General features: G+C 55.1%; 3 protein-coding genes across 11 annotated transcripts; 1 reads left to right on the top strand and 2 right to left on the bottom strand.

Annotated features, from left to right (window-relative positions):
- Positions 1–1,413: 1,413 nt before the first annotated feature.
- CKAP2L (cytoskeleton associated protein 2L) lies at positions 1,414–10,404 on the top strand. Its single transcript, XM_085559427.1, has 9 exons — positions 1,414–1,447; positions 2,097–2,163; positions 3,393–3,459; positions 5,973–7,066; positions 7,501–7,693; positions 8,876–9,031; positions 9,389–9,452; positions 9,750–9,897; positions 9,989–10,404. The coding sequence occupies exons 4-9, from the start codon at positions 6,009–6,011 to the stop codon at positions 10,230–10,232; spliced, it is 1,863 nt and encodes a 620-aa protein (XP_085415553.1). The 5' UTR covers positions 1,414–1,447; positions 2,097–2,163; positions 3,393–3,459; positions 5,973–6,008; the 3' UTR covers positions 10,233–10,404.
- A 900-nt stretch (positions 10,405–11,304) lies between these two features.
- On the bottom strand, positions 11,305–16,847 carry LOC110478296 (cytosolic purine 5'-nucleotidase). 8 transcript variants are annotated; one of them, XR_014949884.1, is made up of 18 exons: positions 16,127–16,260; positions 15,633–15,706; positions 15,430–15,547; positions 15,248–15,343; positions 15,071–15,162; positions 14,923–14,980; positions 14,710–14,803; positions 14,546–14,599; positions 14,359–14,442; positions 13,552–13,593; positions 13,359–13,466; positions 13,148–13,214; positions 12,874–13,058; positions 12,657–12,708; positions 12,504–12,564; positions 12,206–12,382; positions 11,948–12,049; positions 11,305–11,848 (listed from the first exon to the last, which is right to left on the bottom strand). XR_014949884.1 is itself a non-coding variant. In XM_021544845.3 (18 exons), exons 1-18 carry the CDS (start codon positions 16,213–16,215, stop codon positions 11,801–11,803), a joined length of 1,587 nt encoding a protein of 528 aa, XP_021400520.3. In that variant the 5' UTR covers positions 16,216–16,260; the 3' UTR covers positions 11,305–11,800. The 8 variants fall into 8 exon arrangements, 7 of the variants coding, with proteins under 7 accessions (XP_021400520.3, XP_085415555.1, XP_085415554.1 ...); XM_021544845.3 differs by having other exon boundaries at positions 12,888–13,058; XM_085559429.1 differs by lacking the exon at positions 16,127–16,260 and adding an exon at positions 16,725–16,847 and having other exon boundaries at positions 11,718–12,049; positions 12,888–13,058.
- Positions 16,848–17,112: 265 nt separating this feature from the next.
- On the bottom strand, positions 17,113–25,573 carry SLC20A1 (solute carrier family 20 member 1). 2 transcript variants are annotated; one of them, XM_021544843.3, is made up of 11 exons: positions 25,427–25,573; positions 24,774–25,240; positions 24,555–24,695; positions 24,370–24,455; positions 23,042–23,138; positions 21,374–21,493; positions 19,624–19,872; positions 18,982–19,531; positions 18,553–18,738; positions 18,219–18,303; positions 17,113–17,762 (listed from the first exon to the last, which is right to left on the bottom strand). In XM_021544843.3, exons 2-11 carry the CDS (start codon positions 25,087–25,089, stop codon positions 17,601–17,603), a joined length of 1,992 nt encoding a protein of 663 aa, XP_021400518.2. In that variant the 5' UTR covers positions 25,090–25,240; positions 25,427–25,573; the 3' UTR covers positions 17,113–17,600. The 2 variants fall into 2 exon arrangements, with proteins under 2 accessions (XP_021400518.2, XP_085415541.1); XM_085559415.1 differs by lacking the exons at positions 23,042–23,138; positions 24,370–24,455.
- Positions 25,574–25,876: the final 303 nt, after the last annotated feature.

The raw sequence follows: 25,876 nt of genomic DNA, 5'->3' as shown, positions 1-25,876 counted from the left end.
AAAATCCTTCTGCTTTGGCTGCTTTTTGGGTAAAAATCCAGGGCGTGGGGGTCCCACAGCACAGCGACCACCCTGACCATGCAGGACCCTCCACCACTCTGTCTCCATGCCCACACCACAGCGGGGAGGTGACTGAGGTGGTCATCCCATGGTGGATCCCCAGCAGCACTGGCAGCTGCCTGAAACTGTCACCTCTCCCCAGCTGTGGCCAGCACATGGCATGGTGGGCCATGTAATAAATGGGCAGGAGATGATTCTCCTTAAAAATGCCTTTATTTAGTGAGATCAGCTCGGGTAGGGGCCCGACAGGCTATGCACATGCCGCCGCTGCTTCCCAGAGGGACGCCGAGGAGGAGGAAATGCAGCTTTGTCTGCTTCACATGCAGGCGGAGCTGGGGGATCCGTCCTCACAGGAGTGGCAGGATTTTTCCCCTTCTTCCTCGCAGTCTGTGCTATGGTATAGGGTCCTCATGCTATTTGAGGTCTCTGTTGGTTAGAGCGACAGATTAAAAGCATCTCTCTAGGTACTAGGGTTCGTTGCTTACCCTTCTGCAAGTGTCCCGCAGGACAATGAGTGGTGTGGCATGACATCACATAATATCATGTGCTGTACTGTTGGTTTTGGCCCCTCTTGTTGGGCCTCAGGAGGCTCCCTTGATGGGGAAAACCTCCTTTAGCAGTTCTCTGTCCAGACTGAGAGATGCATGGGACTCTTCGGTCTTCAGGTTGTTGTTTTGTTGTTATCAGAAAGTTGGCACGCTGTCTATACCCAACTTAGCACGCAGGGAAACACCGCAAAATGGCTACAGGATATACAGTTGCAAGGTCTTTTAAAGTTGTTTCATCCAATTAACTCTTAAAAGGTACTTTATTTCTACCTTTCTACCTATGACTCCCCTTGTCTGTCCATGTAACTAACCTCTGCACTGTGGCTTTCCTCGTCCAATCACTCTGTGCCACCAACACTGCAGAAAATGGAGTAGATGAAGAAGAAGAAGCAGTTTGGGACAACACCCAAAGACCTCCATCTTGCCTTCATACTAAAAATTCCCAAAACCTAAATGTTTCACCCTGTGACAAACTACAATATTATCTATTATCTACTATCTATTATCTCCATTATCTATTATCTAGTTCACAGTCTGGTAGACTCTAGTCTATCTTGAAGTCTTGGGAGCTTTCTCCATGGGTGTGGCCGGGTTCCGCGCGGCACGGCGCGGCACGGCGCGGCACGGCTTGTCACGCGTGTCATTGCGGCCACCCGCCTGCAGGGGGTGACTGCCGGAGGGGACGCGTTGTCACGCCCCCTGCCCTCTCAGCCAATAGCGGGGCCGGAGCCGGCGGCTGGCTCTCCCCATTGGCCATCTTGAAGAAGGCGGCGGCCAGTAGCGGCGGCGCGGCGGTCGTTGTGCCGCGGGCGCCGGGACGGAGCGCGCGGGAGCGCCCGGTGAGGGAGCCCTGGGGCTCGGTCTGAGGGGTGCCGGTACTGGGGCCTGTGGGGACACGGGAGAAGGGCGCTGTGAGGCCCCGCGGTGCGGGGAGCTGGGATCTGTGGACCCTCCGGGGCGGGTACCTTGTGGGGCGGCCAATAAGGGAGCCAGAGCCGGCATTTGGCTCTCTCCATTGGCTGCCTTGAAGAAGGCGGTGAGCGCGCGGGAGCGCCCGGTGAGGGAGCCCTGGGGCCCGGTCTGAGGGGTGCCGGTACTGGGGGTGCGGTGTGTGTGACTGTGAACCCGCGGGAGGTGCCCACAAAACGGGCACACTGACGCGGTTTGGGAGAAGGCAGTGTGGGAGCTGGGGGGTCGTGCTGCTCTGGGGCTCAGCGGAAGTCTTTCTTCAGACTGAGCCGTGCACAGTTGACGTGTTGAGTAGCATCACACTGTGAAGGTCAGGAAGCTTAAGCTCCGATCTGCATCTGGGCAATATCATGTGCAAGGGAGTTTCTGGAAACAGTATTGCCAGGCTCCCCAGACAGGGAGTTCAAGAGGTGTGCAATGTAGTGTTTGCGAGTAACATAAATCCACTGTCATGAGTGCACATTCTTTGAGGACTGAGACCGTCCTGTGTGCACTGCATTTCCTGTCATCTCTTTGCAGTACAACAGAGGAGCCAGCTGCAGAATTGCCAAGGAACCGAGGAAAGGCTGAAATGCACAAGTGCAATGTAAGTTAGGAGGATGTTTGGCTTGGATTAGATGATATGTAAAGTTCTGAAGTATAGCTGGCTTTCCCCCCAGGCCTGTGTACAAAGAACCAGCTCCTATCAGGGCCTCGCTGTTTGGGCTCTGACCCCACAGCACCCTGGCACCAGTCTGTAGTTACTGGCAGCAGGAGCAAAGGAATGGTTTGAGTGCTGGCATTTCCCAATGGCTGATGGTGTCTCTTCTGCATATTTTACGAGACTCTGTAAAACTTTCTAATCTCAGCTTCTGGCTCTGGCAGAACAAGCCTTGCTGCTAAAAAATTCAGATTTGGAACCAAATCTCAAGGAAAGGGTGATGGGAGTCTCGCCACTGCTTTTTAATGGCAACTTCCTGGAATACGTTAATATCAGGAAGGGGCATTTTCTGTTCATACAGCAGGAAAATGTGAAGAGAAAAAGCAGCATCAAAGAGAAAACTAGTCCCTGTGGCCAGGTTCTGGGAAACACCACTAATACGATAAAAATGAGAGAAGATTCATGACCTTTCTTTTCGGCATAGTGCAGCACTTGGGCAGAACAGAGGATGGTGCCCTCACTCTCTAGGCTCTTTCTAACAGATAACAATTTACACAAGCATTAATCTTTGCGGAGGGCTGAGCTGCTACCCTGTAGCAGGGGGATGGGAGAACTCCACAGCTGGCTGCTAACAGAGGGCTCCAGTTCTGTGCAGAGGAGGAGGAGGGGATGACAGAACTGTGGGACCTGACAGTGGCCTGCTGTCCCACCTTCCTGCTTAGCTGCCAGTGCCTGGACAGCTGCAGGGCTTGTGGATCACCCCACTGCAGTGAACACTGGCCAGGATTCTCTGAGGTACCACTATGATCTGGAGCATGGCATGACCTCAGCTATCTGTGACACATGGGGCAGTTTGGGAGCCTCCAAACCCACTACCTGCCAGACCACTGCCTGCAGGAATCATTTTGGTTAGTTTTGTTGTCCATGGAAGTTTTGTGACAACCTTGCATGTTAATGGCTTGTGTTGCTTTTCTGTTGCCACACAAAAGAAAAATAATTAGTAGTATGTGGTAGTATTCCTTGACAGGTTTTTGATTTCTGAAAGCTACTCCTAAGATCCTGTGTCTGAGACAACCAGCAGTGGGTTAGATATTTAACTCTTCCTCCTTTTCTTATGGCTGATAAATAACCTAATAATTTGTTAAATAACCTGATAACTTACTGGACTTTTACAGACCCTTTTTAAAGGACTGGACTAATCACCTGAATCCACCCTTAGAACCAGTTTCTCAACTCAAGCCTGTAAGTACAGAGCTTTTGAGTCTTTCATGCTTTAAGTGAGTCTGGGCAGAATGGTGTGCCCTGTCACGAATTAGTGTTTTATGGCTGCTTAAAGAATCATTGGCAAAGGTATCAGCACAAGAAGGTTTAATATTAAAGTGAAAGCATGACAAAGTTCATTTTCAAGGTTCACTCTACTACTTACTGGATGGTTAAAGTACATAGAGAAAAAGGAAGCAAAAATCTAAAATCAATCCATCTGAAACCAAAACCAACCCAAAAATTATCTGTGTGGAATCTGGGGGAGTGGAGCAGGGAAAGGGAAGGGTTACTATATAAGGGAATAAGGAAGTTTGATTGAGTCACAAGATTTAGAGCAGACTGCTTGTTAATCTGAGCACTGGGCTTGACCAACAATTTAGGCCTGAAGGCTTTAATAGCACTTAAATGTAACAGCACTTAATGAATAGGTTAAATTAAATAATTTAACAAAAGATTCATATAGAATTTACTGTAGCACAATAATAACTTGCTTACAGGCCTGACTTAAAAATCTAAAGTATTTAAGAACCAAAGAAAGCTACATTCATGGAACATTTGCTCTAGCATACTTAAACACACATAGACCTAGAGAGTTTGTATAAGGTATATATCTGTGAAAAATTCCCCTTGAATTCAGTGAAGAACTCATGTTGATGCCTTTGTTTTGCTGTTGACAAAGGCAACAAACATAAGATATTAGGAAAAAGTTTTTCACAGAAAGAGTGATAAAGCTCTGGAATGGTCTTCTCGGGGAGGTGGTGGAGTCACCATCCCTGGATGTGTTTAAAAAAGGACTGGATGTGGCTCCTGGTGCCACGGTTTAGTTGAGGTGTCAGGGAATGGGTTGGACTCAATGATCTTGAAGGTCTCTTCCAACCTTATGATTCTATGAGTTCCTGACTCCAAATGGGGAACATACCACAGATTGCTAAATAGCTGGCAATGCGTCATGCATGGTTTGACAAGGAAGTGAATTTTCTCAGTAAGTTATGGTCAAACCAATCAGTAGTCAGGTTTGGATACTGGCGTTTAGAGTGACCACTGAAGGCATTAGACATGCCTCTGAGAGCACAGGGGGTTAAAAGCAGAGAACTCCCAGGGGAACTCTCTCTTCTGTTCTGGTCAGCGAAGAGTTCAGACCTCCCCTGCCCAGGGAAGGGAAGCCAGGTGGCCTGAGGCTGAGGGAGGCTGGAGCCCCAGAGAGAGAAGGGGGTGAGGGGAATGGAACCAGGCCAGCCCCCCACAGGCCAAAAGGGTGGAGAAACACTGAGATGTCCCAAGCAGCCCCCCAGAGTTGTGGGGAGAGAGAGTGAGAAAGAGCCTGTTCCACCTGGAAATTTGATATCATGTGCTGGCAGTACACCGAAGAGAAGACAGAGGTAGGGGAGAAGAAGGTGCCCAGCCTTCTGTGAGATCTCAGCTGTCCTAAGAGCCCAAAACTTTTAAGCCTTTCCTGAGAAAAAAAGGCTTTACAAAACACTACTCCTCCTAGATTTAAAAGAGAAAAAAAACAGTCTAAGACCTGAGATGTTAAAAGAAGAAATCCTAAGTAGGAGGAGATGATGGAATGGCCTTAGCTAGATTTTTCTTGTATAGCCATAGGTTGAACCAATTTCTCCTGCAACACAAGAGACTACATTTTCAAGAGGATGCAATAACTTGAGCCAAGACAGTGCAGGAGTAGAGTAAGCAGAGAAAAAAATTGAGAAGGGTGTAGTAGTGCCCTCTGTCTTCAAGGAAGAAGATCTCTGTTCTCAAGACCCTCAGCCCCAGGGGAGGAGAAAATGGAGGAGACTGTTTGTCCCAAGATGAGAAACTGTTGTTCTTTTAGTCCTTAGCAAAGCATCCTTAAAAGGAACCCTATGAGCAGTTTCAGTCCATGCATGGTGGTGAGAGCACTGTATCATAGAAAAGAAGGTATCACAATAGCAAATTTTCTCCAGGTAGTTGCAATTGTGTTTCCTAGGAGTCTCTAGTACAGGAGAGACTCCTTTCTCCCTTGATGAACTAAAAATTAATTATCTGAAAGGTGGTGACTTGATCAAGAATTCAGAGTTATTTCTCAGTGTATTTTAGGAGAAATTAGATAGGGGAGAGGAGGAATGTTTTGAGGAGGTTTTCATTCTAGATTCTCTGTGGTTTTTTTATTATAGTAGTAGAGTAATAAAGCTTTTTCCTTTGTTTTTAAGCTCAAGCCTGCTCTGCTCTGTTCCTGATCACATCTCACAGCACTGATTTAAAGAAAGTGCATTTTCATGGGAGCACTAGCATTGCACCAGCATCAAACAATGACAGTCAACTAGCTGTTTTTCAAAGTTGGGCTTAGTTAGGAGTTTCAGTTTGGGAGACTGCTCCTTTGCCCATGTTTTGGTGGGTGTTGTGTTATTGTCCTGTTGACAGCTGCTTTGTCACACGACTGTCCCCTGGGCAAGCTGTCAGGGTCTGACCAAGCTATGTTCTCCTTGGACCTGACACCTGCTTTGTCTTTCCAGGTTAACAGGAACAAGAAAGATATTCTTGGGACTGTGATGGAGGATGCTCAAGAGATTGGCAAGCTTGGAGCCAAATCCACACAGCACACTTGCCACACTGCTCTGAAGAAGCCTTCAAATACATCTCAGAGAGCAGGAGGGGTGTGTCCAGTGCAGCCAGGGAACAATGCGATGTTTCCTGCATCTGTACAGACTAGAGACATGCTCCCATCTTCAAGCTCTGGTCAACTAAATCCAGGCAGGAGCCAGAAGTTTGCACAGGAGTCTGTCACTGCAGCAGAACCTCAGGTGGGAAGTGACCACCCTCTTCCAGGAGCACCTCACACCCTGAATGTGGGGCTGCAGGACAGGCTTGTCTGCAACAAGGAAAACCTCAGCCCACAAGCCTCCACATCCTCAGAGCTGATCAACACTTTCCAACCTAGTGAAAACAGTCTTAAGAAGGAGAGAGTCTTGGTCCACAGGCAATGCCCAGCTGTAATGTCAAGGCCCATTCTGGGTCCAAAAGGCAGAACGAGTAACCACCAGCCTAAGGAAAACCCAATTCTGGATAAATTTAGGAAAGCCCTGCCAGAATCAAAGAGCATGTCTCAAAATACAACTATCAGAACTCAGCCACTGCAGCCCTCTCAGTTCCTTCCTACTTCTGCTAATTTGATACATAAAAGCCCAGGGACAAAGCAGGGAGAAAGGACTGCTGTGAGGCAACCTGTCACAGCTCCAAGGGGAAGTCTTAAGCAGCACAGCCAGCCTCACCCAGTGAGATTTCCTGCCAAGCCTCCCACCTTGGGCAAGCCCCAGGGGAGCACAATCCTGAAATCCAACCTGAACCCAGGTGTCACTTTGCCATGGCCAAGGCCCATGCTTAAAGAAGTGATGGGCAGGAAGGACATGAAGGTGATGCCTCCTCGACACATGGCAGCATCCCAAGGAACAAGTCACCCAAACCAGTCTCCCAGCATACACAACTCCAAAACTCACATCTCTGAGGATGATTTGAGAAGTAGGAGAGAACAGCTTAAACCAGAGCTGTCCAAGGCAAGTGGCATGCAGGCTAGGCGCGTTCCAAGGATCCCATCAGCTCCAGATCGTAAGTAAGTGGCAGCTCTGGCCGCCTGGGTCCTCCCTCCATGAAACCAGCAGAGTTTAAAGGGTTTAACTGGCTGAGTCAGCACTATCCTGCTGAAAATTGAATCCAAAGTCTTTTATCAGCCCAAGCTTGTTGGGAGATTGGTGCTCTGAAAAAGATGGGGTTGGGGATAGTGTTGGTTGGCACTCTGGGTTCCTCTCCCACCAATTCAGTAAGTGGAAGGAGAGTGTGTGGCCACTCTCCTGCTTTGGTCTCAGGGCTTCTGCTTGAGAGTGTTTTCCTTTCCCTGTCTAGAGCTCAGGGGTGTTTCTGAGATAGCAATACTGATTTTTTAAGCACCTGAAGTTGGCTAAAGGAAGACTGCAAGGAAAAACAGCCAGCTCTTGCCAAGCTACTGTCTGCTGGGGTGGTAACTGTGATCTCTCCATCCTTGGACAGGAAAGAGCTGGAGGAATGGGTGGCATCCAAAGGCAAGACCTACAAGCGGCCACCGATGGTGCTGCTTCAGAAGCAGGCAGTGAAGCCATCCTGCATAAAGGTCAAAGCAAAGGAGAAACAAGAAAATCCAGAGAAGCGCTGCCAAGAAAAGATCAACAATATATTAACTGAATGCCAGAAGCTCATTGAGGAGGTGGGAATAGGAAAGGAGCTGCTTGAATGAGCTTTTCCTGTCCTGAAGCATGCCATAGGATGAGGGCCATGTCCCTCCAGTAGCTAAGAGGGATTGGGAACAAGTGTTCAGTTGCCAGAGGGGAAACATAGGAAAATAAAAATCCTCATAAAGTTATGGGTAGGCCAAAGGCATGCAGTGAGCTGTGCTGACTGGGAGAATGGAGAGATACCCTGTCAAAAACAACAGGTTTAACCCCAGCCAGCAGCCAAACCCCGTGCAGCTGCTCAGGCAGTCCTCCACCAGTAGGACTGGGGAGAGAATCATAAGGGTAAAAGGCAAATAATTGATGGGTTGAGGAAAAGACAGTTTCATTGGGAAAGCAAAAGCTGCACACACAAGCAAAGCAAAATATCAACTCCCTCCCATGCCCAGTTAGGTGTCCTACCAACTCCAGGAGAGCAGGGCCCCATCACATGCAGTGGCGAGTTGGGAAGACAAACTGCATCATTCCAAATGTCCCCCTACTTTATATACTGAGTATAAGGTCTGGAATGTCTCTTTGGTCTGTTGGAGCCACCTCTACCACCTCTGTTGGTATCTCCTCTCAGCTTCCCACACATCCCCAGGCTCCTTGTGTGGCAGCATATAAAGTAGAAAAGGTCTTGGTCCTGTCCAAATCCTGCTCAGTAATAATGAAAATATATCTTATCATCACTGTGTTTATCACAAATCCCAAGCACAACCCCATACCAACCACTGGGAAGAAAATTAATTCTACTCAGCCAAAGCCAGCATGGACCTTGTGTGTGCCACTGACAGCGTCCTGGAACCTGGCAGTGCAGTCTGGCAGCAGTAGCCCAGGCTGATTGAGCCAGCTTGAGGTAGATCCCTGGTGGGTAACTTGCTGAGAACACTGACCACTAGCCCTGCTCCAGGGTTTACTGTCCCTAATTAATGCCAGCACTGGAGTCTATCCTTCGACACCTTCCTGGAATCCTAGACACAATTATCCAGGGGGAAGGTAGAGGCACGACAGTTTTTACCTGCCATGGTAATGTAGGAGATTTGCAAAGCTAGACTTTTGAGGCCCTCCTCCTGGTGAGTGCTGGGAGCTGTGGTCAGGCACAGACTGCTTCCTGGTGCACATGCTTGTCTGTGCCATGGACACCTTTCTTCAGCCCCTTACCCTTCTCCTTGCAGGGTGCCCATGCAGAGGAGATCTGGGAAATGCTGTCCCTTGTGCCCCAGGCAGAGAAATTTGCCAAATTCTGGATCTGCCAAGCAAAGCTGCTGGCCCGGAGCGGCCCCTTTGATGTGATGCAGCTGTACGTAGAAGCAGTCTGTGCTGGGGCTGAGGTGAGTGGGACATGGCACCTCCCTATGTTCCCTGTCTCCGTTCTGGAGGGCTTCCTCGAGATCCAGGCGCCAGGTTTTGGAATGAGCTTAGCAACATTAGCCTCTGGTGAAGAAGTCCTTTAGAGCTGCCAGTCCCATTCCATGCTGCAGGATGTACCCATGCAGGGTGGGCACGCAGCCATCTGTGCTGTGTACTGATGGATCCCGCTGGGCAAAGGGGCATACTGCAGCCTCTTCCTGCTGTCCTCAGCATAGGCTGTTGCAGTGCAGCAAAAGCCTTTCCTCCTGTTCAGCTGTAACTCTGCTTTCCATTCCCATGCTAGACCTGCCCTGACCCATGTTCTGCTTTTCCTGCAGCCAATTGAAGAGGTCAGGAGAGCTGCTATAAATATTTTGAAGAATGGAGGCCAAAAACTGGAAGGTAATCCAAGTGTTGTGGGGCTGACTGGAGCACTGGCCGGTGGGGGTTCCCTGGTGTTGCCAGCCTGGAGGCAACACGGTTTACAGTCTGTCCCAGCACTTCGTGTCCCTCCTGATGAGTGTTGTTAAGGCCTGGAGGCCTGATCTGAAAAACGGGACACTTACTCTGTCTAGCCTAGGGAGGGTCCTGGCCTGGCAAGCCTCTGCAGGTGGGCACTCTGCCCCTGTCCAGAGTGCCGAGGTGTAATCCCTCGCCTGTGGCTGCTGCAACTGTGTTGCCCTTTTCCTTTCCTGCCAGGAGAAAAGGCAGAGGAACCCATTCTTCAGGAGGCTACCACGCCTTGTCCAGGTGAGAGGCAGTCCACAGTGTCAACTCCAGGCCTGGTGGGGAGACCCATGACCTCCCTTCCCTCCTCAGTGAAGTTACAAGTTACATCTGCATGCAGGTAAGGCTGAACCTCCTGCTCCAGGTAGCACATATCCTCTATGCCAGTGGTCCTCTGCAGAGTTTACCCAAGGCTCTTCTTCTCTGCACAGAGGAAGGAAGTTCCTGGAAGGCTCAGAATTGAAATTTGTAACACCCGTGCGGCGCTCACAACGGATTGAGAGGGTTGGGAGTCACTACCCAGAGATGCTGAAAGACCATGACCCTGTGGTGTCATCCCTTAGTGAAATTCTGGATGCTGAGGAGGAGACTTGCTTCTTCTTCCGTAAAAACAAGGCTTTGCCAGAAGTGACAGAGCTGGAGGGTTTGAGTTCATATTCCCCCAAGAGCTCCTGAGAGGTTCCCAGCAGGTATAAGGCTGCCTGCCCACTGTGCTGCCTCATACGCGCTCCCTAGACTGCTCTTGCTGTCCCACATATGTAGAGGGGAGGGGATGGCAGAGAATAAGCATGTTTTAAATATCTAATTGCAGTTTTAAACATCTATAAACATTAAACTTTGCAGTGGACATGTGTGTGGGCTGGTGAGTGGTGTGGAGACACCAGCTGTGTCTCGTGGGATTGTGTCCCCCAGGACTGCCCTCAGCTCCTCTGCCATGACACACACTTCTGGTTTTCCTGCTGTAGAATGGCGTCAGTTGGATTACAATGGTCCAGGCACCTCCCAGTGTCTGGAAGCAATGTCCTGAGCAATTTGCACTGGAACAGTCTTGTGCCCCACCTGGACAACATCTGTATGTCCCCTACTGAGAGGCAGACCCAGTGTCTGTAGGCACAGGTGGTAGCAACGGCTGTACCTGAGCAGCTGGGGGACCTGTAGTGTCCCAGCAGCTTCTGTGCAGGCTTCCAGGCTGACAGCAGAACCAAGGGTTGCAGAGGACCTTGGGGTACAGCAGGCCAGGTCCCCAGCTCCTGGGGACAGATGAGCCCTGTAAATGCACGCAGGCCGCCTCTGCTGCTGTCCCTGCACTTGGAGCAGGCAGCAGCACAAGGTACCAGGCAAGAGCTTGGAGATACTCTCTGCTGTGAATAGTGACCATAGGGCAGTTGTGGAAGGTGGGGGAGCCCTACTGTCATCGACCCAGCCCCAGCAAGCAGTGGTCCTGGCCTCATCATGCCCTTTCCTCCTCTCCCTCACCCCAGCCTTGGTTCAGCATCTCTATGGATGCTGGCAGAAGTCTCAGAGCAGTGTCCCAGAGTTCTGGCATGGGGCTGGCTCCACTCTGTGGAGTGATGCTGGCCTGCCCCCCTCTGCAGAGATGGGGATAGCTCGGGGCTGCCACCTTCTCCCTAGGAGCTTGTGCTTGTCCCAGCTGCTGGGCAAGGACTTGGGGACTGCCCTTTGCCCCCACCTCTCAGGTGCAGGGACAAAGCAGTTTTCCTTTAAAACCAATTTTATATCTCTGCGGTGCCAGGAGTTTTGAGTATCTTTTATAAATAGAAAAGGGTAGAAAGAAAAGAACAGCAGATGCAGGGGCAGGTGTCACCTCCAGAGCCCCCCACTCCACCCAGCAATGCAGTGCTTGTGGCCAGGCCCAGAGGCTAAAGGGGCAGGAGCTGCTGGGACCCCGGCTGCTGCAGTGGGGCTTCCAGTGATACTGCAGTAGTGGCACCGCCTGTTCACCCTGGTGTTGGATGCCCTCAGGCTGGCATTGAGCTGGTGGAAGAGGAATGAGATAAAGGAGCACCAGGTAGATAAGAATTCAAGGGGCAAGAGCTAGCAAACCTGGGGACCCTCTCCTGACTCTGGGCAGTCAGGAGAAGGTCCCAACTACCCAGGGACAGGTGTGACAAGGGCTACCAGCCGTCCTGTGGCCACCAGAGGTGGTAGCTGGCCATGAGTGCAAGTGGTCCAGGGCCACTCAATGTCCTCCCATGGGCAGCATGACAGCAATTGTGTTGTGCTCAGGCTTCTCCATCATCTTCCTCCTCCCCACTTGAGTCCTGGGGGACCTGAGGCAGTGCAGAAGGGGCTCAGTGGGCACAGGACCCCAAGGGCATCATTGTAGCAGGATGCTCATGTCCTTCTGCCCCTCTGTTCCTGTCACCCACCTGCTGGCCAGGGCCACCATGCTGGGCCAGCCAGGGAGGAAGGGCAGTGACTGCATCCCCTGAGTCCCGGTGAGAGTGCTCCACCGTTGACTCATGGGCCATCTGCAGGGGGGTGGATAAGGCTCCCAGAGAGAGGCTGGCACCAGCCAGCCAATGGCTTGGGTGTCCACCCAACACCTCTATCAGTCCCATGCCCCCTCAGGCAGGGAGGGAAACTGAGACACAGTGGGTGACAAGCAGGGCCTGGGGGCTGCGTACCAGGACAGGGGGTGCCCGGAAGAGGTAGCTGAAGGGGTAATAGAGAAAGTTGATGAAGGAGGCAGCATAGAGGTCTGCATAGCGCATCAGCTGGTTGGCAAAGAGCGTCTGACGTGAGCCACAGCGGAACAGGCTGCCCATCTTCCCATAGCACATGTCCATCTCATGTGTAACTTTCTGTGGGTGCAGCAGGACAGTCAGGGCACCCGATGGCCCCTGCGGGCCCCCCCCCAGAGGAAGTTGTGGCAGGGGGTTGAGCTGAGCTGTGTGCCAGCAGGCACAGTGCCCTGGGTGTCACCTGGATCCGACGCTTGATGGAGCTGATGTCTGGGCGCTCACTACTGCCACTGTCCAAGTGCCTGGAACGGAGCAGACCCGGCTTAAGGGCTCACCTGGAGGGTTCCCTACAGGTGCTCCTATCCCTGCCTGTTTCCCACCCCAACCGACTCACTGGTACAGCTCGGCCAGGAAGAGATCCAGGCTCCGCAGCTCCTCAAACAGCTCTGCAAGGGCAACAGGGCCAGTTCAGTGCAGGAGCATCACCCACTGCCCAGCACAATCAACAAAGAGGGTCAGGGCATGGCCCACTCAGGCAGTTTGGCCATCAAAGGGTGTAGGAGGCTCCAGGCCACCTCCTCCCCTTGAATGGTAAAGCCTGTGTCCCCAACCTGGCACTGCTCACCACTCTTCTCTGTCCAGACCTGCAGCTCACGGGCCAGCTCGGGCACCACCAGAAAGGTGCGCCAGCCCTGCCGCTTCTTGGATTTGAGAATGTCACCAAAGATGTGGTCCCCCATGTAGAGGATGTCTTTGCCCTTCACACCCAGGAGGTCACACACCACATCTGAGGAGCCTGTGACAGCCAGGGGTCACAGTTGTGGGGGTGGGCATGTCCCCCTCTGCTGCCCACAGAGCCCAGACAGAGCCCAGCTGGCTGCTTACCACCGGAGTAGACAGCACAGTGCTGGAGAGGGCCAGTGTATGTCCCCATGCGCAGCTTCCCTGTGTCCTGCAGAACAGAGACACTGTCACCTGTGCCTCCTTGGTGTCCAATCAGCTGTGAATCTACCTTGCTGTGCCCACAGGACCCCCCTCAGTGCCTAAGCAGTGCCCACCACCCCAGCTAGCCCTGCAGCAGGGAAGAGGTCCCCACCGTGTCAACTTGGCGCAGGACGGTGCCCTCAGCAAAGAAGAGGGGCTTGCGGGTGTCCACCACGATCAGGTCAAAGTAGGACCTCCAGGGGCGCCATGGGACATCAGCCTGTGGATGCCAGGGCAGGAGTCAACAAGAGGATGCTGATCACACCCTGTGCCCCCCACCCAGCCCACACTGGGGACAGACTCACCTTGTCCTCATTGCTGAAGTCGAACAGATAGGACATGATGGCCTGCAAGGACATCTGGCATCATCACTGCTGCCCCCAGGCAAGGCAGACCTCTCGGGGTCTGGAGGTCAAGGTGACTCCGAGAATGCAAAAGTCCTTGCTTCCCAGCCCACGCAGCCAAAGAAGAAGTCGGAATGCCCAAAGTAGGGTCGGCTTCTCAAGGTTGTTTATTTTTCTTATCTCTAACACGCTTTCTCAAGGAGCTGCGGTCTGTCTAGCAGGTCAGTCTGTGGCAGACTCCCACACCCTTGGGCTGGTGTTACCACTTTATACCAAAAATTACGTGTACTATGTTTACAATAATGTGCCAATATCTGTCATTTACGTTGGACAGTGTCTCTACCTTAAACCAATAGAAAAGTGTCACCATCACAGCAAGACATGGAGGGCAAGGAGAAGGAGATGGTCAGGACACACCCAAATCCCTCCATCTTGTCCCCTTGAACCCCTTCTTCTAAAACACTAAAATTCTACCTTTTCACCCTATGTTAATCCAACTACCACACTACTCAAACCCTTGTGGCTTGTAATTCCTCATACAAAGTTGGCAGTTTTTTTTCCACAGGCTAAAATCTAAGGCACAGGTGTGTTTGACTTCATACCAAGGTCTCCGAGCCCTCTGCCAGGGTCTCAAGACAGCCACGGCAGCCAGAGGGAGGTCCTGGGTTCCCACACAGACCCTGCCTGTGCTTCAACACAGCCCCTCTGCCTCCCCCATGCAGGGCAGGCTGCACCTGGTGGTGGGGGACATGGACACCCCCTACTCACATCAGTGTAGGTGTAGTCACTGTTGGTGGCCAGGAAGACCTTCCCCACCTCCTTCATGCGGCTCAGCAGCAGCGGCACACGGGGCTAGTGAGGGGCAAGTCAGTGGTGAGAAGCGCAGGTGGGGCCACAAGGAATTGACTGAGGGGAGCAGAGTAGGGAGGGGTCCCTAGGGGTCTGTACAACTCACATCCTTCACCACATATTTCTCCAGGTTCTCTAGCGTCTTCTCCTTGAGGCAGCCCTGCAGAAAGAATGGGGTGGGGCTGGCCAAAATCTCCCAGGGTGTGCGTGTGAGAAAACCCTGTCACTCTCAGCACCCAGCACCACCAGCCCCTTGTCCATTGCACCCACAGAGAGGTGGACATGGTCCATGGCCTCGCGCACATCCTGGTACATGCTGCGGAAGGACATGAAGAGGTTCCCATGCTTGTAGCCGGTCTCACAGCTGCAACAGTCAGGAGTGGAGGGGGTGAAAGGGCTGCCCTGCTAAGGGAAGCTCCACCCAAGATTTACACCTGTCCAATCCAATACCAAGCCCCCACCCACCCACCACCTCCCTCTTACTTGACATATCTGGAGCAGTTGGTGAAAAAGTCCACGAGACAGGCATAGAGGTGGGCCTCTGTGAGGGAGGGGGTTGTGAGAGGGGGTGCAGGGCAGGACAGCACCCTAGAGTGGTGGGAGGGCCAGGGCAATGGGGGTTCTCACTCACCTGTGAGGTTGAAGAGGGTGTTGAGGATGTGGAAGCGTTTCATGTCATCCCGCTGGATGAACTTGTTGGGGTAATAATGGAGGATTTCGGCTCTAGGGAGAGAGCACGGAGCTGCACTCCACCCTGAGGGACCCCCAGCTTCCCCCTGCCCCAGGGGTGGTGAATTCCCAGACTCACCCCTTGAGGAAACGGAAGCCATGGGCACAGACCAGCAGGTTCCCGTGGGAATCCACCTTCAGCAGGTTCCCATACAGGGCATCAAACACCAGACCCCTGCATCACACAGCTGTCAGTGGGTGGGGGGCTCACTTCCCCTCCCCTCCTGTCTCTGGTCTCTGGGACCCCCTCCACAAACTGACCGGGTGGGGAAGGTAGGGTCATATTTGTAGGCAAGGATCTCAGGAGGGTACCCAATGGCAACAAGGTGCTCCAGCAACAGAGTGAAGGCCAGCTCCTCGTAGTCAGGGGACTTGTACACTGCAGGGGGGAAAAGGGTATGTGGGCAGGGGCTGGGGGAATCCCACCACTACCCCACCTGGCTTTAGGGGCCCCCAAAACGCACTGGCCAAGGTGTAGTCCATGTCAAAGCCGAAGCACTTGATCTTCTCCAGCGCCAGGCTCCGGTTGACGAAGATCCTGGGGGTGACCACAGGGGGAATTATGGGGTGAGGAGAGGTTTAGGGCTGGGGGTGGCACAGGGGAAGAGATGGAATCGTGCTTCCTAAGCCCAGTCCGTGGTCAGTGCTCTGGAAGGGTTGTGTGCTCATCACAGCCCAGGGCCTCCACAGCAAGTTACTGGAGCAGAGAAATGGGCTGTGGAGCTGGAAATGGAGCTGGAGTTGGAAGGGGGGATAGTAAGCCCCTGTTTGGACCTGCCCCCACCCCGGCATGTCGACATGACATCCAGGGCCTCTGCCCCCTCCCGTACCTGCACCCCGAGGCCCTTCCTTCGGGTCCTGCTCCCCTCCCTACCTGTCCTTCCCCAAGCCCCGGCCCCGCATCCCCAAGTCCTGCTGCCCCCATCACTCGTCAATCCCCCCGCAGTCCCCAGCCCACCGGTGCTGGCAGTCCCTCCGCAGGGCCCGGGGGTCGCCCTGCCCCGGGCCCCGGGCCGCCGCTGGGCCCCGCTGGCCCTCGCTGCCCATCGCCACCGCCTCCGGCCACCGCCTCCGGCCGCCGCCGCTTTAACGGGGCCCGACGGCACCGCCCCGCCCCGGGGCGGCGACCCCAAATGGGGCGGCCGTGCCCCCGTGCTCCCCCCGTGCGGTGCGGACACCTCTTCACGCGTGGCTCCCGCACACGGGGAGTGCTCCCTGTGCCCTCCCCGAACGGGGCTCCGCGCTCCTCGGCGCCGTCCCCCCACCCCGGAGCCCCGGGCTGCAGTTTGCCCAGCGGCACCGCTGGCAGCGGGCAGCTCCCGGCGGCGAATCATTAACTGGGGTCAGGGACCGGCCCCGCCGCCGCCCCGGCGGGCGCTGCGTGTCCGCCCCAGCCTCCCACCGGGGGAGATGGGGAGGACGGAGCGGCCCCGGCCCGTGGGACACGGGGATCCCCGCCCCACGCGTCCCCACGCGGCACATAAAGCGCCTCTCGAAACCCTCGTGTGCCGCCCCCCGGGACCAGCCCCCGCCCGCAGCCCTCCCGGCTGCCCCACCGAGGCTCTTGCGACACCCGGGGGACGCTGACGTGGGGCCCCGGGCCCGGCCTTGACCCAGCCGGGGGGAGCATCCCTCAGCACATGGAGGACAGAGTGTCCCAGGGCTGCGGAGGGACGGATACAGGCCCGGACACACACCCACACATCGCCCCACACGGAGGATAGGGCTGCCGAGCGGGCAGGAGCCACCCCCAGGTGCACGGCCCCGATAACCCCGGCGCACGGCTGTTTACAGCCCCGCCCATGATACAGCGGGCACGTGGGGCTCTTATCTTTATGCCCAGCTCCCTCCTGGGGCCCAGGGCCAAGGTAGGGGAAGGCTATGGGGCAGCATTTGGGGCCCCCACCATATCCCAAATCCCCAGAACCACAGGCAGCACCGGCGTACGAAGGAAATCTTTATTAAGTCCGAGGTAGCAGCAGTGACAGGGGGCCAGAGGGCAGCCCCCCCAGGACCCCCGAGCAGGATGGTGTCCACAGCACTACAGCAATGGAGGCAAAGCTGAACACTGCACAGCCTGCAAAAGAGGACTCCCCAGCCCTTTGTTCCAGGGCAGGCAAGGACCAACCTCTGTCCTTCCCCCAAGAAATCACTACCAGGGGATCGGTAGAAGTGAGAAAGTGGCCCCCAGTAACTGCTTATCTACAGCTACAGCAGACCAGGGGGGTCACCTGGGGGCAGATACAGCCCTGGCAGTGCACCCCCATAATGTTAGCGCCAAGACAGTTATATTAAAAAAAAAAAAAAAAAGATACTTCAGTGACAGCACTGTGCGCAGATGGGCGCAGCCGCCACCCCACAGCAGGCAGCTTCAGTGGCTCCTCGAGGGAGGACAGCAGTGGGAAGCAGGAGCAGTGGGAGCCCTGGTGCCCTCACACCTTCCGGAGGGCAAACTTGAAGACAGCCATGATGGCAGCGCTTATGAGGCCGGAGATGGGGACAGTGACAAACCACGCCATGAAGATGTTTCGGAAGAGGCGCCAGTCCACTGCCTTCCTGGAGCGCAGCCAGCCCACTGAGACAACTGAGCCCACCTGCACAAGGAGTCAGGACACAGCTCAGCACCAGAGCAGCCATCTGCACCTCCAAAATGTGCTCCTTCATCCCTCAGGCCAGAGCCCTGGGTCCTGCTCGAGCCTGTGGGGACCTCACAGAGCACAGGCAGGCAGTGCAGGGCCAAGAGTTGCCACCCCAGAGGGGTGACAGGACCAGGATGCCACAGCACTTGGGCTCCCATGGCCTCTTGGCAGAGCCTAGGGGACCATTAAAGGGGTTTTGTTCTCCCATGATTTCCCGAGTGCCCCAGAGACCCACCCTGAGGCTGGGCAGCCGCTGCCACCTCACATTGAGATGCAAGCAGCAGAGCTGGGAGCTGACAGTGGCCAGTGGCCCAGAGCAGGGCCTCCCACACAGCTCAGTCCTATGAGCACCAGGATTTGGGAACACTGTGCTCACACTGAGCCAAAGCCAGCCCCCGCTACCCCTCCTACCTTGCAGTGGGTTGTGCTGATTGGGAGGCCGACATTGGAGGCAATGACCACTGTCAGTGCTGATGCCAGCTCAATGCTGAAGCCACTGCAGGGACAGAAAACAGATCAGAATAGGGGCACTGCATACCCCAAAGCACCCGGGGGCTCAGCTCAAGGCAGCAGCTTGGCTCTCCACACCCCCAGATGAACCCCCCAGGATGCAGCGAGGTGTTGGAGCCATGCAACCCCAGGTCCACCACTGAAACCCCCAAGAGAGAATGGAGAGGGGCTCCTGGAGCAGAATGCAGCTCTCAGGCTGCATGGAACCTCTTCTCTGCTCCACAGTAGCCCTTACCTGGATGGTGTGATGGGAGTCAGGTCCTTCCCCATCGTCTGGATGACTCTCCTTCCCCAGATCCACAAGCCAATGCAAATCCCTGCACTCCCATAGAGAAGCAGCCAGATGGGAGTTGCCGCCCTGGTAGCCACATCGCCCGTCTGATAAACCAAGAAGAGTGCAACCAGGGGCCCAATGGCATTGCTGGAAGAGAAAGAGGATCTGGTCTAGAGGGCCAGAGGCTCTTAGCAAGATAGAACATCCCTGGAAGTATGCAAGGCCAGGTTGGATGGCACACGGAGCAACCTGGTCAAGAGGAACATGACCAGGCAGGGAGTTGGAACAAGATTTAAGGTTCCCTCCACCCAAAACTATTTGGCGATTCCATGATTCTGTGAGCACTAGCCCCAGGTAGCAGCCTCCCTGGCTCCCACTAACTCCACTAACCTGACATCATTGCCACCATGAGCGAAGGAGCCAAAACAGGCTGTGAGGATCTGCAAGAACTGGAAGAGTAGAGCCACCTCTGGCTTGTCCTGCTCATGCCACTCTTCCAGGGAGCTACTGCTGCCCTTGCGGTCGCTGGCACCCAGCTCTGCCTGGGCTGTGTTCAGGTCCACGTCTGCAGCCGCGTGTGCATCTGCCACTGCGTTGCAGTAGCTCGTGTAGCTGTCCATGCGGACCCTCTTCTTAGTGTCCACCACAGACCAGCTGAGCTTCTCCCCCTCCTCGCTGTCCCTGGCACGCAGAGAGTCCAGAGGCATGCCACAGATGGCCATGGTGTAGGAGGTATAGCTGTTATTGCGCCGCAGGGGCTTGTCCCCCGAGTCCCCCATGCAGTCCCCCATCTTGGCTAGGTGCAGCTTGTGCAGCAGCTCCTTGTAGAGGCCGGAGTCCTTATGCACGGTGTGGTACTGGTACTGCCCACCTGAGCCCAGCTGGTGGCCCACTGCCTGGCTCAGGTGGACCAGGTTGCCATTGGGCAGCCGCACAGCTCCTGCCAGCAGGGACAGCGGGTGTAGGGGTCAGCACCAAGGGCTGCCTGGGGTTGGGGAAGTCTTACGACCCAAATCACCCCCTGCTACTCACCACTGTCGATGCTGGTTTCCTTCAGGTCGAGGCTGGGAAGCCTCTCCTGTTCTGGGGCCTCCTCCAGCTCCCCCAGGTTGAAGGAGACCATCCTCTCCTCCACCACTGCCCGGGGTGGGGTGGCTGACCCTGCATCACCAGCCGCGCCCTTGGCATCCCCCAAGGGCATCTTGGCCTCCTCTGGCTCCTCCTTTGGACAAACATTCTTCTCCATCAAGGGGCTTTCAGAAGGACTTGATTTTATCTCTCCTGCAAAGAGGGCCAGCCACCATCAAACCCCTTTCCTCCACTGCACCCAGTGCCAGCAGCAAGCCCACACCCCTTGCCACTCAGATTTATGGCAGACAAATAAAATTTACAGCTCCTCCGCATCCTGAACTTTGGAAACTGCTGGACAGTCACACCTTGTCCTGGGCACAACAGCCAAACCATCTAAGCCAGCTCATCCCCTATTTTTAGACACCCCCACCCACACAGGGTGTGGTGAACGCATTCATGGGGCTTTTATGTCAGTAATGTCTAGTGCAGAGGTTCCTCTTTGGGCCATGTTTGTCCCATCCCTGTGGGCAGTGGGATGCTCTGGAACCACTTCTGGAGCGGCTATGACCCCTGAAGCTGACAGAGAGGCGCCCAGAAGAGCTCAGCTCCTCTACCAGCCCAGCAGCCCCAGCCTGGGCTCCTCTCCAGCTTCCACTGGTGGATGACAAACCCAAACAGGAGCTGGTCTCCACCCCGCAAAGGCAGCCTGGTTTCCTGTCCACCCTGGGGAGCCAAACCAGCAGCACCAAGCTGTGGAACCTGAGGCTGTTCCTCCGCCTCTAACAGTAAAAGCATGTTTTCTCCAGGTGAAAACATGAGGTCAGCTCCTTCAGACAACAACCAAAACCGCCTTCTTGTCATAAACATGACCATTTCCCTGTCACTTTGTTTGTCTTGGGGGCTGGGTTGTGGCATCAACCCTTCATCCTGGCATCCGATCCCAGCAAAACTGTCTCCCCCTGCATGCCCATCTCCTCCCAGGGATGCTCTGGGCAGGCAGGGAGCATGTCTGATAGGCAGAAGAGCCCACCTCAGCTCACAGGCAGGAGTTAAGTTAAACAGCTGGAGGATTGTCAAGAGCAGCCATAAAGCTGTTAGTCACACCCCAATTACAATAGCACAGCAAGGACATCCCCTCATCACCAACTCCCAAGGCCCCAGCTTGCACACATCATTGATATTCAGGGCCACATGCAGTTCTCCAAGCACTGCTCCAGAGGCAGAGCTCCAGGCTGATCCTTTGGATGCCTTTCAATATAGTGTTTTGGATTTTTTGCTACAGGGAAAATATTTCGTCAGCTTTAAACTTGTGATCTGCATCAGTCAGGCCAAGGATTGCTCAGCAGGTATGAGAAGATTAAAGGTTATAACAGGCACGTTGCCTCTTGCCTTCTCTCTCCTCTATTAGAGCGAGACAAGCTGTCTGATACTGCCCACAGCTCCAGGAGAGATCACCCTGCAGATCAGTCAGCCCCAGATGCTGCTCAGCAGCACAACCCTGCTCCTGGGGGGGGTTTTGGGTGCCTGGGTTAGGAGCAGGCAGAGCCCAGTGTGGTGAGTGCCCCAGTGACTCAGAGCCAGTTAATCCCCAAGTGAAGATGAGGATCTGTTAATAACAGCCCCACAGCTAACGGGATCTCCCACTGGGAAGAGAAGCTGGTTAGCCAGAGCGTGCCCTTCCCCAAGGACTGCAGAGGGATGTGGTACTTACGGTCAATTTTCTTCTTCATTCTTGGACATACAAAGAACCAGACGATGAGAGCACAGACAACAGCACTCCCCGCCGAAATTAGGAGGATACCCCACAGAGGAAGTTTGTCAAAGCCCAGCACTAGGAAATAAAACAACGGATCTTTGAAAACCTCTGGGCAAAACCCTCCTTAATATATGACTTTGGTTTTCCCAGGCATAGGGACTCCATCACCTGCAACAGCCCTGAGCTAATCCACCTGCCAGGGAGAAACACTGCTGGGAAGGGATCACTGACCATGCCGAGACCCCAGGTACACTCTCAGCCCCACAGGTCATATCCCTTCAGCAGCTGGCCCTTCACAGCCCTTTCCCCCAGCCAAACCCTGCGGAGTGGTGCATGCCCCAGGCTCCACACAGCTCTTGTCTCCTCATTTGCTGCAATGTCAAAAGAAAAAACACCTCCCAGTGTGGCTGCTACAGCACCAGTGCTGCTTCCCTGCTCCAGAGAGGACACGGACGCTTGAGCTGCTCCCACCCAGAGCTCTCCAGCCCCTGCAGCTGCTGGGGAGAGCAGCTCTTCTGCTCCAGGGGTCAATGGGAGTTTAGGCTTTATGGCATCTGAGGTGATACATGACCCACTTAGGAGCAGTCTCACAGGCAGCCTGACTTTGAGCAGAGGACTGGCACCATACAAGCCCAGGCAGGGCATCAGGCGCTTGTGACTATCCAAACCCTGCATGTGCTGCTGCAAGCAGTGACTTACTGCTCCTGAAGCAGCCCAGACACCTCAGCCAGGCAGAGGTCTGCCTGCAAACCCTGTGCTAAAGCGACCTAGAGCTCACTCAGCAGTTCAGGGCTCAGGATAAACACAGATCCACTTTGGACATGCAAAGTGATCAAGTGATTTTGGAGCAGCCCCAGTGCCCCCAGCAGCACCACTGCAGGCCTGTCCTCCTCTCCCCCATGCTGGAGAGCTCGGAGAACCTGACATCCCTCCAAAAAATTTTCCAGACACTGTTTACAGAGTAAGCCCTGCCAGAGCCAGCACTGCCTGCCCGCATCCCACCTCCAGAGGCTCCTCCACAACAGGAAACCCACACTCAGGCCGAGTCATCCCAGCAAACAACGGAGGTGACGGAGCCTCTAGCTCCACAGGCAAATCCACCTATCCCTGCTGAGCCCCCACTTAGTCCTGCTCATGACCTGTCTCCAGCAACACAGCATCTTAGTTTGGCTTTTCCACCTGAAGCTCAGACTCTGCAGCACACAGCTCTTCTCGACAAGAGTAATTAGCTTGTTTTTAGGGACAGGATGAACCAGGAGGCACAGACCCGTTCCCGGCTCCTAGCCCCACTGCTGGCAGCCTGAAGAGCCTCTTTGGCAGCCAGCAGATACCCGAGTTCTAGCACAGGTAAGAGAAGGGAAGGGGAAGTCATGTTATTGGCCAATCCTGGGAAGTCTAAGGAGAGAGGTCTGGAGGAGTTTAGTTTGAGCAGGTCTCTTTGGTTGGGCAACTACCTAGCCCAGAGAGTGCAGGCTAGCCTGCCGCCTTCCGTAACCGGCACAGGCCAGCCGCCTTCTAGGAGATCTCAGCCCTGTAAAGCAAAAAAGGGGTAAATCGTGCATTTAATAGAGGCTTTAGAAAGAATTCCAAAATTCAGCTTCAAGCATTCTGCTGTGCACTTACAGGGCGCCCCAGTGTACATGATGGAGAAGAGGTTGATTCCCACAGTGCAAGCATAGAAGACGGGCAAAGCTCGCAGGCCGTTGGGAACAGGATCTGCCTGGAAAACACAAACCAGTGCTGCAGAGAGGTAGACTGGGGGCTGTGCAGCAGCTTAGCAACAGATTCTTTCCAGAAGGGGTTTGTGCCCTCAGTCACCTACAGATGACAGCACCCAACAGCCTTTAGGGAACAACCCACGGTCAGATGGCCCCAGCCTCGGAGGGCAGGAGGCAGCACAGCACCTGGATCCCACACGGCTCCCCAGAGAGCTAGGGCAGGCCCAGCCAAGGGTTCCAGCACTCCCAAGCCCGGAACAACTCATCTCTAGCTGGCTTCTGAACCCTTTCCCTGGCCCCCCAAACTGCCACCTACACTTACATTTTTCTTTCCATTCCCCAAGAACTTTCAAAGCTTTTACCCCTTTCCAGCTGACTTGAACAAAATAAAAAGTCCATTAGTCACAAAGGAGCTTATTTGACCACATATCTGGCAGCAAGGCCCTCACCCAGCAGCAGGAGCATTTAATCCCCACTGCTGCCCAGCAATTGGGATTTGGCATCAGGACAGGCACACCAAGCCCTCCTGAATGCCAAGCAGCATGGAGCAACCAGACTGTTCAGCACCAAGATGGAGCGTGACAGGGCCAGCCACACTTTGGGAGTCTGGTTGTACAAGGTTACTGTGACAGTGGTGATGCTGAGCTGTTTCAAAGGGCTGATAAGATCTTAACATCTCTTCAATCATTAAGAGGTAAAACTTAAAGGAATTCAACCTCAGATATGCAGAATAAAATGCTGGAGCTTCTCTGCATAGCTAGGGTCTCAGGTGGAAGGAATGTGGTTTCCCCAGCCTCAGGAACAATTCTGTCCCTCCCAGCTGAGGAATGCCATGGCTGTGGATAACCACCTTCACCTGCAGCCTACCTCATGGAAAAGAAAAAAAGTCCTTACACCAGGATTTTGGAAAAGCCCAGCTGACAGCCCTGGTCTTATCAATTCTGAGCTACTTCATTACTGGGAAACAGGGCTGCTCCTGCTGAAGCCAGGCAAGACAAACCCCCATGTTTCAGAGGGGAGATGATGCCCCAAAACCCTCCCAGTCCACTCTGTAGAGTGGTCACAGGCCCCATTTTCCCACTACTTCAGCTCCCAAAGGGCTCCCCTGATGCCAACATATACACCCAGGATGTGCCAGGAGAAGCCCTGGTGACCATAGACCAACCAACAGGTCCATTGAGAGCAGCCACAAAGAGCCCCAAAGTACCAGAAAACAGGGCAGATAGCCTTTACCTTACAGAGGATGAACCTCTGGACGAGGAAGAACAGGACAGCAGACATGGTGCCCGAAAGAAGGGGTGAGATGAACCAGGACAACACTAGAAAGTGGGAGGCACAGTCAGCATCCTGCTGCTGGAAAAAGAAGCCCAGGGACACATGGGGTCCGTGGCTGGGGTGGTCCTGCTGGCTGGACTTACCAATCTTCAGCAACTCGGACCACTTGACACCTTCTTGCCCTTGGGCCACCAGTGAGAAGCCAATGGTCGCTCCAACGATGCAGTGGGTACCAGAAATGGGGAGCTTCAAGAATGAAGCCATCAGCTGCCACACAGCAGATCCTGCAAAGAAGCAGCCTGCTAAGAAAGCCATCACCCTGGGACACAGTGCTCCTACACTGAGACCTCCCTGTGCCTTACCAGACATGGCGCTGATCGAACCTGCCATCAGCAGCTGCTCTGTGGAGTTGTACATCTCGACATCAATCAGACCCTTCCGGATGGTCTCGCTGACCTTGGCTCCCAGCAGGACAGAGCCCACCGTCTCAAAGATGCTGGCCAGGATGCAGGCCTGCCGCAGGGTCACCACCCCCGAGCCCACGGCCGTGCCGAAGGAGTTAGCCACGTCGTTTGCGCCAACAGAGAAGGCCAGGACGAAGGCAATGATGAAACCCAGGACCAGCATCCAGAGGAAGTCAGCCATGGGGGCGGTGAGCACCGCGGGGGTCGACTCCATGGCGGGGACGGGGCGATGGGTTAATAAATTAGGTTTCAAATTAAATAGAGGGATCGCTATAGGGCTCGGGGAGACCGCGACGTCCTACGGGCCCGTCGGTCGCAGGGGATGGGGGCCGGGTGCCGCGCCATGGTCTGCGCCGCTCGTCATCCTGTGGGAAAGGCAGAGCTGAGCACCGCAGGAGCAGGCACTCACCGGGCGAGCACCGGACGAGCAGAGCGCGCGCAGGGCGAGCACCGGCCCTTCCCGCCGCCGGTAACGGCCGCTCCCGCGCGCGCCACCGCCCCCTCCCGCCGCCATGCGTGTGTGCGCGCGCCTGCCCGTCACCTCCGCTCACCGGCTGGGCCGCGCCGGCCGCGCCAACCAGGAAGCCGCAGCTGCGGTGCCGCTCTGGCCCCGCCGCCCTCGGGGCCGCTCCCCGCCGGTGCCGGTCCCCGCCGCTGCCGGTGCCGGTGCCGGTGCCCGCCGCCCGGACTGCCGCGGCCGCAGCGCCCGGCGCCTTTAACACCGCCCTCCGCCCCACGTGACCGCGGCCCCCGGCCCCTCCGGCCCGGCCCCGCCCTCGCTGCCCATTGGCCCGCCCGCCGGGGAGGGGGCGGGGCCGCGCCGCCATTGGGCAACGCCGAGCACGGAGCCGGGCCAGGCCCCGCCCCCGCGCGGGCAGCGCGCCGGAGAACCACGTGCGCGCCGGGGGAGGGACGGCTCCGGGACGGCGCCGGCACCGCACCGGCGCGGCACCGGGACGGCACCGGGACGGCACCGGCACCGCACCGGCACCGCACCGGGA

The sequence above is a fragment of the Lonchura striata genome, chromosome 22, assembly GCF_050655825.1.
Source record: "Lonchura striata isolate lonStrDom1 chromosome 22, ASM5065582v1, whole genome shotgun sequence".
Taxonomy (NCBI): Eukaryota; Metazoa; Chordata; class Aves; order Passeriformes; family Estrildidae; genus Lonchura; species Lonchura striata.
The sequence above is the reverse complement of the archived record's forward strand: the minus strand, read 5'-3'. Positions and strand labels throughout refer to the sequence as shown.

Bases quoted from the DNA above. Each gene is read 5' to 3' on its own strand.
- CKAP2L (XM_085559427.1), top strand. From the start codon at position 6,009: ATGGAGGATGCTCAAGAGATTGGCAAGCTTGGAGCCAAATCCACACAG. The intron at 9,032-9,388 runs GTGAGTGGGACA...CTTTTCCTGCAG, and splicing joins CAGTCTGTGCTGGGGCTGAG to CCAATTGAAGAGGTCAGGAG. The intron at 9,453-9,749 runs GTAATCCAAGTG...CTTTCCTGCCAG, and splicing joins TGGAGGCCAAAAACTGGAAG to GAGAAAAGGCAGAGGAACCC.
- LOC110478296 (XM_085559428.1), bottom strand. From the start codon at position 16,215: ATGGGCAGCGAGGGCCAGCGGGGCCCAGCGGCGGCCCGGGGCCCGGGG. The intron at 13,467-13,551 runs GTGAGTCTGTCC...TGGCATCCACAG, and splicing joins ACTTCAGCAATGAGGACAAG to GCTGATGTCCCATGGCGCCC. The intron at 12,565-12,656 runs GTGAGTCGGTTG...GCTCCGTTCCAG, and splicing joins TTCCTGGCCGAGCTGTACCA to GCACTTGGACAGTGGCAGTA.
- SLC20A1 (XM_021544843.3), bottom strand. From the start codon at position 25,089: ATGGAGTCGACCCCCGCGGTGCTCACCGCCCCCATGGCTGACTTCCTC. The intron at 21,494-23,041 runs GTAAGTGCACAG...TTTATTTCCTAG, and splicing joins CATGTACACTGGGGCGCCCT to TGCTGGGCTTTGACAAACTT. The intron at 17,763-18,218 runs GTAGGAGGGGTA...CTCCTTGTGCAG, and splicing joins TCAGCACAACCCACTGCAAG to GTGGGCTCAGTTGTCTCAGT.